The 19,999-nt window shown below is 33.4% G+C and overlaps 1 protein-coding gene across 1 annotated transcript; it reads right to left on the reverse strand.

Annotated features, from left to right (window-relative positions):
- Positions 1–387: 387 nt before the first annotated feature.
- LOC131656356 (agamous-like MADS-box protein AGL80) lies at positions 388–1,196 on the reverse strand. The gene has a single exon (XM_058926091.1). The coding sequence runs from the start codon at positions 1,194–1,196 to the stop codon at positions 429–431; it is 768 nt and encodes a 255-aa protein (XP_058782074.1). The 3' UTR covers positions 388–428.
- Between the last annotated feature and the right edge of the window lie 18,803 nt (positions 1,197–19,999).

Here is a 19,999-nt window from a genome sequence, read left to right on the forward strand (position 1 = left end):
GAGCAACTTTTAACAATTATAGATAAATGTAATTGTTAATAGTAGTCAAGACTAAGGTTTTAAAAATAGACCTTTTAGCGCAAAAATTATTGCCACAAACAATGTTGAGAAGTGTCGATATCAATACTATTACTCACCTGTACTGACTAAAATCTCAAAATCCTTTTTGTAACAATGACAATGTTTAACCTTGCGTAAGACTAATGATAATACAAAAGTATTGAAAACACACAATAGACTATTTATTCAATCAAACAATAATACATAAAACATGTGACAATACATCATAATGACCAACGCATGTATCTTCAAATACACAGAAAAAACAACAAAAATATAAATCATCATAGAATTAGAAATTTGGACTAAATTCACCATATCCACCTCAAAGGATATGAAACAACAAGTCCACAATCACACGATTTGATTCAAGATAATCGATTAGGCCAAAACCCACTCTGAATATTGGCATCATAACCAAATGGAATTTTTTCATTTCCACCACCATTCATCATCATGTCCAGAAACAACTTCCTTTGAATGATGTCATTATTGTTCATAGCCATCCCAACTTGACCATGACCCATCACTGCAATTTCATCATTATTAAATGTGTTTGGTGGCGGCTGCGGTGGTAACGGCGGTGCCATTTGGAGTAGGGCATGGCTTTGAGCCGTCATAATTTGACTTCCACTTTGATTTTGATGAATATTGATTTGGTTCTCACCTGGTTCCATCCTTTTACCAATCTCCTTCAGATTTTGATCAATCATCCAAGCAAGCTCATTCAGATCACCCGCCGACATATTGTTCTGCACAATCATCCCAGCATTAAGACATTGAAACATTAGCATGGTTGTTTGTTTCTCTTTATTGTCTTTTTGTTGCTTCTTAACTTGCTCTTTAGCCTTCGAAATACTTTGTTTCAGAAAACTCTCCTGATTGACCATCTTTTTGCTTTGTTCTAATTCAGGCATTGCCCTGAATTTTGAAAGCACCTTTTGAACTCCCCACGGCGATGGCCAAATCTCAGGTTGAGGATCATATGGGCTATAAATTATAGCACACGCGTCGATTCCGCAAAGAGTTGTTAGCTCATCAACCTTCTTTAATAAACTCTTCTTTCTTTTATTATATGTTGTTTTCCTTGAGGTATCATTCTCAATGAAAGCAAGCTTCACCTTTTTTCTAGTCATAGTTTTGACTAGAATAAGGGAAGATGAAATTGATAGGGAAAAAGAAGAAAAATTGATGCCTGTGATTTTTCTTCTTGTGAACAATGTGTTGTATATATAGACCAAATTCGATATACGTACACGGTTTGATGTACGTGTGAATATTATTCCAACTGGCATCTTTTATTTTGCGGTAAAATGCCTCTTTATTTTCATTCCATCAATGTAGATATATAAAATCAAATCTTTTATAGCATTAAATTTTTAACATTTTACAATATTTAAAACTTTATATAATATCTAAAAATAACTTTTTTTTATTTTACAAGGATATATCACGAAAGGATTTTATTTTACATAGATTCATGCACATAGATATTCTAAAAGGATTTTATTTTGCTATTATTTATTAATAACATAAATTTATAATATAGTATATCAGTAAAAGTTATTTTGTGTGAAATTGTTTGATTGTATCAGTGGAATTTTTTATATATTCAATTAAAACACACCATAACGTCTTGTATAAAAGTTATTATTAAATTAAATTTACAAATATTACCAATGTATTTAGTAGTTAAATGTATGCCTAAGGCTGTGTTTGGATATTATAAAACAAACACAGCGGAATGAAATGGAGCGGAATGGAGCAAAACAGAGCAGAGCAGAATGGAATAAAGATGGAATTCTATTATTGGAGTATTTCGTGATGGGATAGAGAGATTTTGTCACATCTTCCGAATTGGAGGGGATAAAAAATTATGGAAAGTGAAGAAATGGAATGGAATGCACTCCATTCGGTTCCGCTCCATTCCATCCGTTTTTAATCAATCCAAACAATGAAACTTAAATTTATACCATTTTGTTCCTTTCCATTTCACTATATTCCATCAATCCAAACATACCCTAAATGTTTTCTTTATACTAAAAACTTTTATAAGATAATTTCAATTATACAAATTAAAACTTTTATATCATATCTAAAAACCTTTTTTCTTGTAATAAAAAATAATAAATATATTTACCATTAATATTGTCATACCCTAATTTTTGACCCCCCTGAGATGTCATATCTCCAGTTATTTCATCAACTCAAGACAAATACCCAGAGCAGTCACTTGTTCACCAAGTACTCAGACTAGGGTTTTCAAAGGACAAGAAGTTCGGACAAAGGATCAATCAGTGAGAAAATAATTTTCAACAAAATCATAGGACTCAGGGTGATTCATCCATCCACCTATGATGTTCAAACATCAGGCATCATGACTCAGACTTGCTCAGGTCACCAAACTAGGGTTTTGAGCCTATCAGGGACTGAAATCAGGGCCCACATTTGGGAAACCCTGAAAAGCTCCAGGGAATTATTCAAAGGGCCTAATCATCTTCAAATGATCCCTATGTAAATATCTAATGGAAATTGTACTTCAATTCAGGAGTCACAGTCATTAATTTCACCTGGCCCACAATTAGGGTTTTTTAACCTAATTCACCTAAACAGTTGACTTTTAATCAAGACATGGTTCCATAACTCAAACCATGGCTTAAGGTCCTCTATTACTTCATTATGATCCACTCATATCATTCATTTGATGAGGATAGCTTGATTCACCTGAAATCTCCAGAATCACAATTCACCTGAAAAAGTCAACTGTACAATATCACCTTTGACTTTTTGGATTTTTGGTCAACCATGGACTTTTGAAGATTAAAATCATCAATATATGGTTATTGAAGTCATTTGACCAAGAAAATCAATCAAGAATCAAAAAGTCAAAGTTTGACTTTTCATACTTAGAAAATTTTTCTAGGTGTTTTAAGGTTTTTTTTCAAAACTTTAGAACGGAATATCTCAAAATTTCAAGTACAAACTGAAAATAACTTCCAACATCAAAGTTTTAGATTTTGATCCAATAAACAACTTTGTCTCAACTAACATTTTTGCAAAAGATCAACCATTAAAGAGATATGGAGCTTCAAAGTTGGTATCTTTTGCAAAATTCACAAAAAGACCTAATTTTCTTCAAACTTTATGGGTCTTTTTCACCAATTTCCTTAGGGATTTTGAAGAAACTTTTAACTAGTGAATTGAAGTACATGTTAAGGGATTTCCAAATTATGTTCAACCATATTCAAATTCATCATGGGCTAAGAGATATGATTGATCAAAGTAGGGCATTTGAAGTGAAATTTTAGGTCATGTCCAACGTTGAATTTTGCAAATCTTGTGTCAATGCGGCTACAAATTGGTGCCTATTCTTTCATGAGATATCAAAAGGGAACATGTGGAATCAAATGCATAATTGGGTCAAAATTGAAGAATATCCCAATTTTCAAAACCATGTGATTATGTAATCATTACAAATTAGAATATTGATGAATCATCGAGGAATCTTCTCCTAAGCCAATTAGAGGCTTCTCTGCATCAGAAATGATCCCTAAAGATCATATTAAATCGAGGGCCAGGGCTTGGGATCAAGAGGAATCAAATTTTCATCATTTCATTTTGGATATTTTTGAAATTTCTTCATGGCCAAGAAACTAAAATGACTTCACTAAGCAAGCTAACTCCCTCAACTACTCCGATCACTTTGCCTATAAATATAAGAGTCTTCCTCAATATTAATCACACCAAAGTAACATCAAATTGTTGCTTTCTCCTTCTCTCCCTCATGCTTATGGTTTTCAAAAGTTCTTTGGCAAGAAGAATCGAGTTCTTCAAACCAGAGCTTTTCTTTTGAAAGTAAGCCTTCTAACATCTCAAGGAGGTTCATTAGAAGTGATCCAAGCACCTGGAACACTCCTAGAAGTGGAGCAACACCATAGCCACTTTCAATTTAGAGCCTAAGCAGTTGGAGGTCTGTAGAACAATTCAGAGGGTGTCAAGCAAATCTAAGCACATCAACATGTTCCTAGGGGTGTAGTGGAGCTATCCAGATGCCTGCAACACATCTATAAGTGCAGAATCATCATTCTCCATGTTCACTTGAAGCTCAAATAAGAGGTATCGAGCAGAGAAATCCTGAAGTGTTCAAGTTGAAATAAGCATTCAGTTAGCATCACTGAGCTACCAGGAAGCTTTTACAATCATCAATTCATTGCTGAGAGTCCTTCACCATAGCCCTCGACCTCCATTTTCAGAGGTATTATTTCAAACTCTAACACTCTCATTCAAGTACCCTTTTCAATATATCTCGATACCAGTTTGTTCAGCATCATTAGAGGATTAAAAACCCTCTGTCAACATTCATTTATTCATCTTCATCATCATTTAATTTTAAAATTAGGGTTTATGTGTTCTTCGTGTTCATACTGAAATTCTTTAGATACACTTAGAATAAATAAATTTTGAGCCCATAATCATGTTCCTCGTCCAAAAATGAGCAAGATTGATGTTTAGATCATACCATTTGGTTGAGAAACCATAGAGTTAGAAATTCAAATTTCCTTGAGCTCGAGGAAGAAGACGACTATGGTGCGCGCGTAATTTTGAATTTCCAAGGTCATTTTGAAATATTATGTTTTGGTTGTGTTTATTATACAAATAACGCGCATGGTTCAGTTGGTGGAGCTTTTGAACATTGGGTACAAGGGCGTGAGTTCAAACCTTGGTAAGACCAAAACCTTATTTTTTACCACTTTTCTTCTTCATTTTCTTCACAACTTTAATCAATTAATTCACTTATCAAATTAAATCATTTTCACTTGATTTTTCACATATTTCTCATTTAATATATGTATTTTATGAATATTCAAAAAAAATCACAAAAATATTATTTATTTGATATATTTTAATTAGGTTTAAAATCATATGTTTTTAAGTATTTTTTTAATACTTTAAAATATAGTTTTCTTTTGAAATCTAATCTCTTGTAAATATTTTTGTGATAAAACCCTAACCATTTAGGTCTTAATTAAGTGTAGGATTTGTCCTTACCTTAATTAAGTTCACTGTTGTCATTTTCAAAATTGTTTTTAATACTCGATTAAACAGGCGATCAAGGTTTTCAAACAACAAAACCTTGTATCCCTCATTTCATTTTCAATCAAACTATTTTTCATAACACCTAAATGTATTGGGCCTCCTTGAGTATAAGTCCCAACTCTTCTCCTCATCTCATCATTCATCTCTTCAACTGTTTTTCATAAATAGTAAATCTCATGGGCCTCTAAGAGAGTGTAAGACCCAAACCCTTTTTTTATATACATTCAATTTCTTTTACAACCAACTATTTTTCATAAACAGTAAATAAATCTTTTGGGCCTCTTGAATATTAAAGAGTGTAAGTCCCATCCCTTTTTCTTTTTATCTTCTAAACTGTTTTTTAAACAAACTCCTCATCTGTTTTCAAAACTATCTTCTGGTATTGAAGGGCATTATTCTCGGTGAAACTCTTCATATACCTATGTGACCTAGTGTCCATCTTCAGTTCTTATGTTTTCAATCATACTTTCAATTTGTTTTCAAAACAATTTCAAATCAATTTCACATGGGCCTCTCCTTGAGTTTAAGTCCCAAACCCTTTTTTTGTACATACATCTTTCAAAGGCTTCCTCTTCATCCAGGTTAGGCTTTACAGCTTTCAATTTACAGTTTTCATTTAAATTCCTATCAAAGATAGACTGTATATAAATTATTTAGAACTCTGTCTGAGAAAAACCTTAGGACAAATAAACTGTATATATATTATAGGACTATGACCTAGGATTGAGAATGTCTTCTCAGTGAAGGCTCTTTCCTAATTAGATTTCTATAGTTCAACCTCAAGATGAATTATTCCTGGTGAAATATCTTGAAAAAAGCCTTAGAACAAAAATAGGGTACATTCTCCCAAGAGGAATTATTCCCGGTGAAACCTCTTACCCATTTGCTTAGAGCCAAACTAAGTTCAAAGCCAACATAGCTTTCTCTTGTGCTATAACAAGGACCCTCGATTACAATACAAGGACCCACGGGCTTCTTAAAAGCATATTCACAGCTTTCTCTTGAGCTTGTATACAAAGACCCATCAGGTTTCTTATAAACATAGGAACAGGTCTTTAGTCACCTTTTAGCTTACCCTGGTGAGATTCTTCTATTCTTCAAACCACACTCTAAACAAGCTAAGAATGTCTCAATCTCAGTATTGAGTTCACCTTTTGGAATGAGAGACATGGACAGACTCTGTCACCCATATCTTCAATCTCCAGTAAGTCTTCTCCTTAGTAGATTCAAGATTCCACATCTAGAATTTCCTCAGAAAGTCAGCCTTAATCTTGGGCTTTAAACAAGAAGTATAAGTCAAAAATTCCCTGGAAAGGGTTAGCCTCCATCATTCACACCTTCATAAGTCAAAAATTCCCTGGAAAGGGTTAGCCTCCATCAATCAATCCTCAACAGAACAATATCCCCAGTACGGTCAACCTCAGTTATGGACTTTCAAAATAATCTTCAAATTTAGCCACAACCTTGGGCTTTGTACATGGCAGATAAACATCTTTTCCTGTGTCAAAAGATTCATAACCTTTGAGTCTTTTCCCCACTAAGTTAGCCACAAACTTGGGCTTTATACAAGGAAAAAAATAATGTCTCCCTAGCTAGAGTCATCCAAAGTTCTGGGCTTTGTACAGAACATCAAATAAATCTTTCAGTCAAATAAAACAAAACATTCTCCAGCTAAAGTCAGCCACAATTCTGGGCTTCATGCAGAACACAAAATTTCTTCAATCAAAGTCAATCCCCAGTGGAGCCATCTCCTAGGGTCAATCAAAACTCTTTTAAGCCTCAGGCTTGGGCCTTGTACAAGCCAGTCGAAAATTTAAATCTTTCTTACAAAGGTGAGACATGATTCATCTCTTTGAATAGATCTTTCCATTATTATATCACATTCAAACATAACAAACATCATTTTCATAAAAACATTTCCCATTTAGATTGATACAAGACTGTCTGCTCTGTTGACTTCACGTCCAGACTGTTGTCTTCCTCTAATGGTTGAAATCTTTTACTTTATATAAGATGATACTGGCATACTTGCACACACACAAGTAAGGTCCCTCTCTTATCATAAAGTAAAATTTTTCATTATATTTGTTCTTTCATAATAAGATGATACTGGCATACTTGCACACACGCAAGTAAGGTCTGTCTCTTATCATGAAAGAACCCTCATTTTCATTCACTAAAAAATGTTTGTGGTAAAACAATTGAAATATCTCTCTGTTAAGATGACGACTCGTATCTTTTCTACAAACAGAGATTTAATTCAAACTTTAACCTTGAGTTCAAACAAGGCACCCAAAATCAATTCATTTCCTTAATTAGTTCCTTGAACTACAAAAAGCTTTGACTCTCATTAGGGATATGTAGGCACGAGATTCACAAGGAATTTCAGCGAGCTAATAAAAAAACAAAAATAGTCAGTTCATCTGTCTTTCAATTCCATTCAATTCTCTCTCCTAACATAAAGTAGAAACTTTCCCAATCAAGCAACAAACATAAACACATAGACACGGAGAAGGTTCCCGTAGAGTACTACAGATATGTAGGGTGCTTAAAACCTTCCCTATGTATAACCAACCCCTCGGACTCCAGAACATCTGTTTAGGTGAAATCCCTACTCCTATAAAACTCTTAGGGTTTATTTGAGATATTTCCTCCTTCCTCCTCGTAGGATAATTAAAAAGTTCGTGTGCTATCGTAGGAAGAACTGAAATAAAATTCATCCCACAAGGGCACCTCTCTCCTTCCAAATTTCGCGTGAAGGGTCCGGTGTGCCGTCCTCCCAAGTGAAACATGGAGGTAAAAAAACGACACCACACATATATTGTTTCGTTTTTAAATTAGAATAGGATGTAATATGTTGAAGAGGAATTTCGAACAGTTGGTGTTGAATTCTGGTACGGTGGTGTTGGGTACACCTGTAAGGTTAGCATTCTTACACCCAAGTCAGTTTAAGATTCAAGATGAGTGTAGTGAAAAGTGGAGATTATGACACATGGGTTGAAGCGATAAGTTATAACATGGTTTAGCTTATAATGCAATTGAGTTTGCATATATCCTCGAGAAGAAATCCAGTCGTTGGTTCTACACTTATTTCCATTACTTCTTGGGAGCTTTCAATCATCGTTTTTCCTATAAATAGAGGGAGATGATCATTGAAAAACTTTTCATAATCCTTGGCATTCAAGCTCATTCATAGTTTCTCTTATTAGCAAACATCTTATCTTTTTCCTTCCTAAAAGTGTTCACCAACAACTAAAGCTTTTTGGTCGAAGTCTCTGCCTCTCTTCTTTACTTTGCTTCATCAATCTCCTATAACCAGGTACCCCTCTTACCTTAGGATTTTTCCTTCAACATTTCCTATTTTTTTAGGCAGGATTAGTGATACTATTGTCAACTTAGTGAGTGATTCTGAGAGTGATACTTCTTCTATTGCGTGAATGAGCGTATATTTTGATTCTCATATCCCTTCCCTTTCTTTAGATCGTATGGGCCATGAAGTTCTATCCCTATATAACGGTTCTGATTCAGAAAGGGTATCTTGGAACTCCCTTGATGAAAGAGCTTTTTTATTAAACTCTTTCGAAGCCTTTTTATCAAATGACGGCAAAAAGGAAACCCTACCGAGGTCCATATTCCCCATCCTGTTTTGGCTAAGGAGGAAAAATAAGCAATCAAAAGGATGAAGGAAAACTCTTATGATTTCATCCAACTTTACCTAAGGACCAATTACCACGAACCTAGCTATGCTGGAGTGAAGACCCATTTGGACCTTCGAGGTAGGCCCGATGTATAATGTCATACTCCAATTTTATTAGTGCATTTTACTGTTATATGGGTTTTTGTTGCATTTTGTCTTGAATGAATGAGCTAGCCCATTTGGTAGTGAGGTGAGTATAAGGAGTGAAAGCATGATGAGATGGGATCGAATCCCACCTTTTCAATCTTTTTGCATTTTATTTATTTCTAACTTTATTTTTTTATTTGCATTATTATCAAAATCACAAAAAAAATGTATTTTTATATTTTTATTTTTTAATTTTCGTATTTGTTAATTAGGCATTTTTAAAAATATTTATTTTTCACTTTTCTTCATTTTTATGCATTTTTAGTTCCAAAAAAATATTTTTTTTATTCATTTTATTTCGACCACTTTTCTTATCTTAGGTACCAAGCAAAAATGATTAAGGAATTAGTGATATAATTTTTCTCAATATGGTAAAAAAAACTAAAAAATCAATTTGATTTGGGGTTTTATTGTGTTGATTAATTATTGATTTTATTCCATTTTTATTTAACCTAATTTTCTCATATATAGTCTCATTTTCTAACAATTCCATCAATTAACAATTAGTGGGATACGCGTGCGTTCGCAGGGGTACTGGTGCGTTACGCGCATTTGTTTTTAAAAAGAATTAAAAAGATTGATTTACTAAAAGAGTTTATTATTTTTAAAAGAAATACATATTTTAATTAATATATGAATTATAAATATAATTTTTTCATATGTAAAAATATTTGGATGAACTATATATTTTCTAGTATATAGTATTATATTTGTTTTGATATTATTTATTTAGAATTTTGGATAAAAAAACTTATTCTCATTTTTAAAAAAAAATATTAAGATTCACTCATTAATTTAAAAATAACTTTTTCCATTAATAACATATATCATTGAAATTATTACATTAATAACATATAGCTCAAATTTCCATGTATTACCTTTAAAAATTGCAACTTAAATTAAAAATAATTTCAAAATAAAAATATTAGTAACATAAATAATTAAAAAACCCACACATTTTTCCCATATTTAAATTCATACATTATTTAAAATATATTTAATTTTATTTTCTTTAACTGTACAAATATGTAACAACTTGTGTGTTTGCACGAATTTTGATAAGGATACTCGTGCGTTTGCATGAGTACTGATGTGTTACCCGTGCGTTCGCACAAATATTGGTGTGATACGTGTATTTGTTGACGGATAAAAAATATTTTTACCAACAATATATTTTTTTTTGTTTACAAAAATATTTGTATCAGCAATATACTTTTTCCGTTTATAAAATTTTTTGAATCAACAATATATTTTTCCCATTTATAAAAATAGCATTGTTTTAAATTTGGATAGCAATACATTTTTGTCCGTATATAAAAATATTTGCATCAATAGAAATTTCTCTTATAAAATTAATTTGATAAACTTTTTGACATAACATATAAATAACTATATGATTTTTTAAATAAATCTATGCTATTATAATCAATAATTTATAGGTATTATGTAAGTTTATTTTAATTAAAAATTTATGATTTTTTTAAACTAAGAAATCATTATTATTTTTGAAACAAATATTATGTCTTAAAAAATAATTTGATTATAAATGCTAATTAACAATAATTTATAATGATCATAATCAAATTTTACTTTTTATTTCAAATAAACTGTTAGAATGATAATAAATTTATTTATTTATTTATTTAAAAAATATATAATTGAGATAGTAAAGTGATTTAATCTATTATAATAAAATATAATAAAAAAATTATTGTAATTAAAAATTATTGATCATAAAATATTTACTCAAATTAATTACATATGTACCTTAGTAATTTATTTAAAATCTTAAGCATAAAATATTAAATTGATTTAAGAGTGAAGACTCATTTTGGTCTCTCACAAAAATTAGAAAATTCAAATTAGTCCCTCACAAAAATTATTTAAAATTAGTCTTAGTAATTTACTAATATGGTTCCATTTTGGACAAAAAATTATTTAAAATTAGTCTTAGTAATCTATTTAATATTATTTCCAAAAAAAAACAAAATTAATTACATATGTATCTTAGTAATCTATTTAATATGATTTTTAGTAATATTAAATAATTTTGAATTTAAAACAAAAAAGTTAAAACTCTTATCCATGGGGTCTCAAGTCGAAGTCTGTTCAAGTTAAATGGTAGTCACTTTACAACTAGACGAATCAATTTCTATTGTTTATATTCTTAATAATGAATACTTAAGTTACTAATTTAGAATAAACATTTACTTATTTCAAATAACAAACGAATAAATATTTACTAATTTTAAATAACACAAAAAATTAAAAATAAAATTAATAAAATATAAATAATTAATATAATTAATCAAAAATAAATAAATATATTAATATTTAATTGAATTATTATTAAACTAATTGATCACTATTTAGTTTAAATTAACTAAATCATTTTAAAAATTAATTGATTATTTAATTTAAATTGATTAAATATTTTAACAATTAGTTGAATTAATATTAAATTAATTAATTACTATTTAATTTGAATTAGTTTGAAATAAGTAAATATTTATTTGTGTGTTATTTAATTTCAATTACATACAATTTAATTTATTTCTAATCTATTAAATATATTGAGGATTTACATTTTATAAATTTTATTTTTAAATTGGGGTATTATTTTAAATTAGTAAATATTCATTTGTGTGTTATTTGAAATAAGTAAATGTTTGTTCTAAATTATTAGGTTAAGTATTTATCATTAAGAGTATTAACAATAGAAATTGATTTGTCTATCTATAAAGTGATTATCAATTATCGGACTTAGGTTCGAGACCCCATTTGTACAAATTTTGTAATTTTTGTTTTAAATTCATAATCATTTAATATTATTAAAAATCTTGGGAATTATTTGTCGTGAATGCATATTGGCCTAGTGGTAAAGACTTAAGATGTTGTTTAAATGTCTTGAGTTCGTAGGTTTATCTCATATCTGTAGCGCCTACTCCGGTTAGGTTTAAAGTCCTATCCTTCAGCAATGACTCGGGGAAGAGGAAGGCCAAGAAAATCGGTGGCTTCTTCTTCAGCCAATTCCTTGAAATCCGGGAAACAAACAGGTACGAACACTGCTTCCAACAGCGTAACATACAACATAGGGGAGGAAGAATATGAGGATATTGTTGTAGAGAATACTCCAACAAGCTAGCTAAAAATTAGTATGGAAAACCCTAAGACTGAGAAGTTGGTTGAAGGAGGGGTACGAAAGAAATTATGGGTAGATGTCATTAGTGGTAATTGTCTACCAACTAATGGAGTAGTAATTGAATTCAGTGCACCTAAATTGGTTGATGGGGAATTTATAGTTGAGATTGAGGCTGACGATGTGGACTTTGAATTGAAATTTTGGGAAGCATCTCTGATAATGTATGCTTTGGGGAAAGATTTGAGTATGAATGCAGTCAAGCAGTTTATGGGCAAATTTTGGAATTTTGTTAAACTTCCATATATGTTTTATCACGAGGAAGGATACTTCTTGTTGAAATTTCACTCTTTCAACAATAGAGATTAGGTTTTCGAGGATCATACACTATTCATGGAGTATCAATGGGTTTGAAAGAATGGAATAGAAACTTTGATTTCAAAAGGGACATGATGAGAACACTGCCTATCTTGTTGAAACTTTCAAATCTTCCTTTGTACCTGTGGATCCCCAAGAGTCTGGGTAAGATTGGCAATATTATTGGTTCCCTACTTTGCATAGATGAGTGTACGAACCATAAGTTGCGTGTGTCATATGCCCGTATGCTAGTAGAGGTGGACATCACTTCCAAGATGAAGGATAGTATTCTTATCAAGGATGATGAGGGGAAGATGATTACTTAATCCATTGAGTGGGAGTGGAGACCCAAGTACTGTGATTTTTGCAAGAAAATGGGACATAACTGTTCTGAAGAAAAGCACGCTAACCTTAGGAGATGGAAACCAAAGGTGTCACAAACTGAACATAGGCCAGTTTATGTTAACAAACCCAAGGAACATGAGACTTCTGCAGCAGTTATCTAAGAACAAGAACATCCAAGTATAGTTATTCCTTGGAATCAAGTAACAGGATCAAACAAGAAGGGTAGAAACGGTAAAGGTCAAATCCTTAACTATGGTGAGGAAATGTTTTACAGCAATGGTTTTGCATCACTTTGGAATTGGAATGGTTCGAAAGTGATACACGATCTGCTAATATGATAGTTTCTTGAATTGTTAGAGGCATCAATAAATCTGGTAAGTGTAGAGAGGTTAGCTCCCGCCTCGCCCATTTGCACCTTGATCTTGTTATTTTGATTGAAACACAAGTTAAATTTAATAAAGCAGTGTCTATTAGGAATAAATTCTAGTCTGGCTGAAAATATTGTGATAATTACAGGCACCATGATAATGGTAGAATATGGATCACTTATGATGATAGTAAGATTAAATTCTCCCTTATCAAATGCTCTTCCCAAATGATATACGCTAAAGTTCTACATGTAGATGGTAGTTTACTATATTTGTGTACTAGTGTTTAGGCCATGAATTCTCTGTCTGACAGAAGGAAGTTATGGAGGGATTGAAGATGTTCATCCCAACCAAAACATTCCATGGCTCATTCTAGGTGACTTTAATAATGTGCTAAGGCTTTCAAAGAATACGCATAACGATGGAGAGAACTAGCTGCTAGAGTTCAACCTCCCCTTTTGGAACGAGAACTTGTGGACACGTTCATGGACACTTTGCGAGACCCTTATCTGACTCAGATCGTTGGATGTATTGCCTCTGAATTCTCAGCTTTGATTATCGCAGGAAAACAAATTGAGCATTGTATTAAGACTGGTAAGATTTAGGATGATGCTACTACTTTTGAATTTCTAGAGCAGGATGATGAAGAAACAAGTACAGTTTCTAAAGTTGAAGAGGAAGTTCAGGCTTATTCTCCATTTCAGATCCCTTATTAGATGATAGAAGCTACTCCTAGTCAGTATGATCCGCAGATTTGTGCTTTAACTATCAGTGAACCACTGGTTCAATTTGTTAAACAAAAGCATGTTCCTTATGTTCAGTATGCTCAGCAGCAAAAAAATCGACAGAATCGTCAACCACAAGGTAGGGAGAATCTGAGAAGACCAAGAAAAGTGCATGACTCAATCCCTATGCCACACAGTCAGTTGCTCTTTCATTTACTTCAAAACTCTCTGGTGGATTTAAGCAGCTCGGGCCTCCTCCTTTTCCTTATCCTGAAGGGTGCGATCCCAACGCATATTATGAGTTCCATTATGGGGGCACCTGGTCACAATTGAAGGTTGCAACTTGTTCAAAGGCACTGTTTAGAATCTCATTAATTCCAAGGCAATTTGCTTCACGCCAAATGGTTTGCGCATAAATTAAAGTTTCCTCGCTTGAGTTGATGTCAAGATTGCAAAATGCGTCATCAGAATTAATAAGTCTAGACGGAGTCAAGTCTCCTCAACTTTGGAATCTTTAGTTCATTTGCATTCTCGTGTGTAATCTTTCTTATTTTATTCAGTAATGTTTGTATGCAAAACTTGTTTGTTTTTTAATATTAATCATAATGCATTAAATATGTTTGTCTTGAAATAATCCATTCATTTTCACTCTCTTAATTGCTTTTGTTTGCTTTTTATGATACTCAACTCTTGTTTAAAAAAGCTAAATGCCTCTTGAGGGAGGATGATGAACACAATACCAAGAATTTCAAACAGTATGCTTTTGAATAAGACCTTGTTGATGATGTACATGCATTATTCCAAATCCCCAAACACCGGAGAGATAAGGAAGATAGACCCTCGTTAACCCCTTCGATCCTTGAAGTTGGAGTTTCTTTTTCTGTTCAGAAAAAAAACCTCACATTTAACCTTGGGGCGGGTAGTGTTCATTTGATCTGATCGAGCGTTGAAAACTCACCAGGAATGCGCATCAAAGGATACGACAATGGTTATCCTACAAAAGGTTGAGTAAAGTTAAAACCACAATAGTTATCCTTCACACTAGGAGGTTAAAATATGACGATACCACAATGGTTATCCCTCATCAACCAAGGAATGATGCAGTCACAATCTTTCCAATGAATCAAAGACAACTCAAGATCACACAACTTGTTCAAGAAAAGTAAAGAAAAGAAAAAGCCCGCTAAGTTGAAAACTTGAAAACAAGTGACTTGGCAAAAGTTAGGACATCCCGCTGGACTTCAAAATCAAAATTCAAAAGAATTTGTCCAGGAAAAAGTTAGGGTGATGAAAAGATAAGAGACAAATAAAAGATAAATATAACAAAAATCCTCAGAAAAGAACAAAGTCGTGTGCTCAGGAACCAAAGAACAAAAGGTAAGTGATTGTCATTCCTCAAATCATCCTAAACTCCTCTTGAAAGATGAGCGCATGCATTGAGTTAACTGAACTTAGGACTGGAGAACATCATGAAGGGGGTGGGCACCAAATAATTTTGAGTCTTAAATCGTTTTTTTAAAAACCATAAACCCAACCACGTTACAACCTTGAAAAGTCCTAATTGAAGCATGTGTTAATTCAAAAACACACTATAAACGAGAGTATGATAATCTGACTCCTATGAGGCTTGCTAAAACTTTTGAGTTAGTATCACACCATCTTTCATACAAAAAATTAATAATTCAATGTTACAACATCCTTTCAATAAAAAGTCTTTTAAATTTCAAGACAAAACATAGGCTTTGAATTAGAATTATCATTCTCATAATAAACATTATTTGCATATGAATAATTGTCTGACATTTAGGAAGCTTGCATAATGAGCATCAGATGAAGAGTTGTATCATCCCAAGTGAAAGACTGCTTAAGGGATCTATTGAAGAGCAAATCTTTTTAAATAATGATCTTAATTTGGGGCAAATCTTCCAATGACTCCGTGGAGTAAAAGAAATCTGAAAGGATCAGAAGTTGATTGTTTGAAGTTTGATGACTGTAAAGGACGGGTTTCTTCAATTATATGTTTGAGCATGAAGAACATTAAGTTAAGAAGCATGGTTGTATGGTAGTCTACTATCAAGACAAAGCCTCTCATTCCTCGTCATTGAAATTACCACCAACACTGGTCAGTCAGGGGCATTGTTTCGAAGTTCATAATACTAGGGTATGATACTTATGAGGGCATGGATCTCAGGAAGTTCTCTTAAGACGAATTTCTTCAAAAGCCTAATAGGCTGGGGCAAGGAAGTATGCAAGGGTATTTCCTCCTCTTCAAGAGTTGATCAGGTTAAGTCTAGGTGCATGCTAAAAAACTTGTAAGTTTCAAAGAGAATGTCGGGAAGTCGGGATCGTTATCCTCCACAGAAGTCAGATTGTTGGCCTTTCAGCATCAGAGATGTATCTCTATCTTCAGCAGATGATAAGAGACTTATGTCCCAATTGTTGGTGTTCCTCAACAGAAGTCAAAAGACTTCATCCTTTGAGCTCCTAGTTGTTACCTTTGTATATCGCATTGCATCCTCCAAAACGTGTAGCATTTCCACTTAGGTGGAACATTATGTTAAAAAGAAAAAATTCAAACATGCATCGAAGCATAAGCCAGATTCGAGTTTTTATAAAGCACCATTTGCTTCCCCAGTTAGGCTGGTGTGAAGGTGTTTTGTATGCTGGCTGCATTATTGGTAAAACATACCTGGTTGATTGTGTTTATGCAGGTTGCATATATGTGTGGAGCTAATACAGGTTTTGTAGTGAATGTCATGATCGATGTCATGACATCCATGTGTGACAGCAGGAGCTGTTATTGTTTATTTATTGTGTTTCCTGATTTATCCTTTTTATCAGTTTAGGAAACTTTTTATTGAGTGCTACATATTTCGTCCAGAAGATCCTACTGACAGCATATTGTGTAACAGACAGTTGGCGTGTGAATTAGGTTAACTTTGTTAACCCTAATGTGTTTCTAAAAAAGCCCAAGGCCCAAGACTGCATATAAAAAGACCTGCAATCCTAATTTGGAACGGAGACAGAAGATTGTATTTTGTGAAGAACGAATGTTCTGTAACTGTCTCTTGTGATCCAAACAATTATCATATTGATAATTTTTGTGGAGTAGTTTATCCGTAACTGTGGATTGTGAAGAAGTGTTGTTCTGTTTTTGTTTCTTGTGATCCACGCTATTATCGTTGATGATTGCATTGGAATTAGTTTGTGTTTTTATTCTGTCACTCTAAGCTTTTAAGCACGAGTGTGTGTATCTTGATTGAAGCTTTTAAGAATATCAAGGTGTGTTTTTGAAGTGTGTCTTCTATTTGTAATTGTTTATTGTGTATGTGTTATCACTGCTGTGATTGAGGGGGAGTGGAATGAAGATATTCCATATCTAGGTAGAACCTAGGTAGAAGGGTCATTGGGTAGTGATTAAGTGAGGAGTTGTAAAATGGGAGTTTAGCTCTGAATAGATACTGCTTATAGTGGACTTCATCTCTGGCTTGGTAGCCCCTAAAGTAGGTTGTTTGAACCGAACTGGATAAAAAATTATGTGTGTTCTTTACCGTTTTATGATGTTTGTTATTATTGTTTGTGCTGCGTAATTGTGGATGTCATAACATCCAGGTTGACATCGAGCGTGTTTTACTAGAATTTTCATGGTGTAATTTATCCGAAGAGAACTCTTTATTCCTCAGGTATCTCGAGTGGTATTCCCCACAGTTTTTCCTCAAATCATTATTGTTTCTTTCTGCAAGCATTCTTGACTTTGAGTCATCCCAAAAATACAAACTTTTCCAAAGACTAATACCAGTACCATATTGTTCATCTGCTTCCCGGTAACCTTACCGCTTCGAGTACCCCTAGTGATTGTTCATTTCCTAAAAACAATACAAATTGGAGCTTTCCGGTAACCATATCATCGTCAATACCTTTACTGTTTGTCTATTTCCAATTACCTGATTGAAGTCTTCCGGTATCATTACTGATGTTCCTAACCTGAAGGTGTTTACCTTTTCTAATCACCCGATTATTGTCTCCCGGTGACCCCACCAACTTTATTAACTTTACTACCTCGTTTGTTTCCCAGTGACCCCATCGACGTTAGCAACCTTGCTACCTTTATTTTCACCTAAATGTCGATTTCCAATACCCTTACCGTTGTTATCAACCTTGCTATCCTTTTTCCCAATCACCTGATTGATGTGTTCGGATAATATTAATGTTGTCAGTGATCTCACTGTTTGTCAGATTACTTTTGTGATACCCGGTAACCTTACCGACGTCAGCCACCTTGATATCCTTTCTTTCCTTCCGGTAACTATACCGATGTTGATAACCTTACCATGATCTTCTTTCCAAAATATTTGTCTCCCGGTAACCCTACTGATGATAACGACCCTCGTGTCGCATATCATTTGCTTACCGACCCTCGAGTCGTGAGTCTGTTTTCTTTCCAACCTTCGTGTCGTGAATTTCCTATCCCTAAGATGTAGGTGTTTACCATATACTCCCCAACAGTTGTTCTTCAACATCTGGCTGTCTTTTTCTGGATTCTTTCATTCGTGAATCTCCATGAAGTTTGTTCTCTGCTATTGCGAGAGAAGTTTTTTTCCCAAGCAAATTTTGTATTCACCCTTTTCAAGTACGCTTGGTCAATCGTCATTCCCACCTTTCATTTTCCTTTGTGGAAATTCTTCGCGAATATCATTCTCCTTACTCGCCAAAACTTGGTTAAGTGGAGGCTCACAAAATACAATATATCACCCATCTATTCTTTAGAGCGCAAATTTTTGGGTCGTTTTTAGTATTCAATCGTCTTCCAGCTTGAACACTCGAAAGCTATCGCTTTTTCTCGCTTATCAGGTTTAAGAAGATTGAATAGGGACAGCTGTTGCACCCCAAAATTTTCCCTCCTATCTCACTATTATCTAGCTTATATTTCGCATTTCATCAGCATAACATATTTAGCAATATCAGATTTTAAAGTCTGATTTCTCAAATTTCTTCTGCAAGCGGTGAAATGTGAAAATTAGGGTTTATTTCCCTATTTATGATCCAAGTAAGGATTTCTCGTCTATTGTGCTTCAATTCAAGAATATTGGTCAGGTCTTCTTCAAGGCATTTCAACAAAGAATTTTATGGATCTTGAACAGAGGTTTTATTTCTGAATTTCAAGATGTGCCTTCTTCAAGGTTTTCCTCAAAACATGACCTATATTTTAGGCATGATTCTCTCAAGTATCAGTTATTATTGTCTGATCATCAAAAGCTCAAGTTCATTGGCAATCTACAAGATATGTTCATCATAACGGTTGAATGCGCGAAAAAGTTTAAGTCGCAAAAGTCAAAGTTTCTCGGATTAAAATCAACTTCACTTATAGTCCATGTTTTCTATACCAGCAACAAATATCACAGGAAAATTGGTTTACACCATTTTTCACATAAGACAAAAGCTAACATTTCATTTTTCTCACCACAATTCTACATGGTTTTGGCACTCTTTCCTCTCCAAAATCCCACGAAATCAGTGAAAATATTCCCTCCACTCTAACAAATTTCCTCTCATTCTTATCCTCTTCTCACCTAAGTAACTCTCCGGTCATCCTCTTCAAGATACCACCCTTACCGGAATTCAAAAACACGCCAAAAAATGAAAGAGTAAAACATTATCTCACTCATTTTTTCACGTAGAGTTCGAATCTAGAACTTGTTTCAACAAAAGACTCCTCAAATGCCATGAGCGAAGGCCATTCTATTTCCCCTAGAATCCAAAGATCTATTGAATCAAACCTGCAATAGCGCAATGAATACTATGTAAACGTGGCAATAGAAAAATTATGCAAATACATCCACCACAAACATTTGGCGCTAACCCATCCTCCGGTGGCGGTGCTCACAATCATGAGAATGCCCTAATCATGGAAACTACGTATGTTGAGAAAGATCAAGAACTCTTACTGGTTGAAGAAGCAAATCTGATTAAAGTCTTAAGAAAACTCTACAAGGTGCCTTGAGATCTTGGTGATAATAATGAACAATGCAAGCAGCTTCACTCTACTGAGAAATAAACTCAGGTA

Source organism: Vicia villosa, linkage group LG3 (genome assembly GCF_029867415.1).
Source record: "Vicia villosa cultivar HV-30 ecotype Madison, WI linkage group LG3, Vvil1.0, whole genome shotgun sequence".
NCBI classification, from domain to species: Eukaryota; Viridiplantae; Streptophyta; class Magnoliopsida; order Fabales; family Fabaceae; genus Vicia; species Vicia villosa.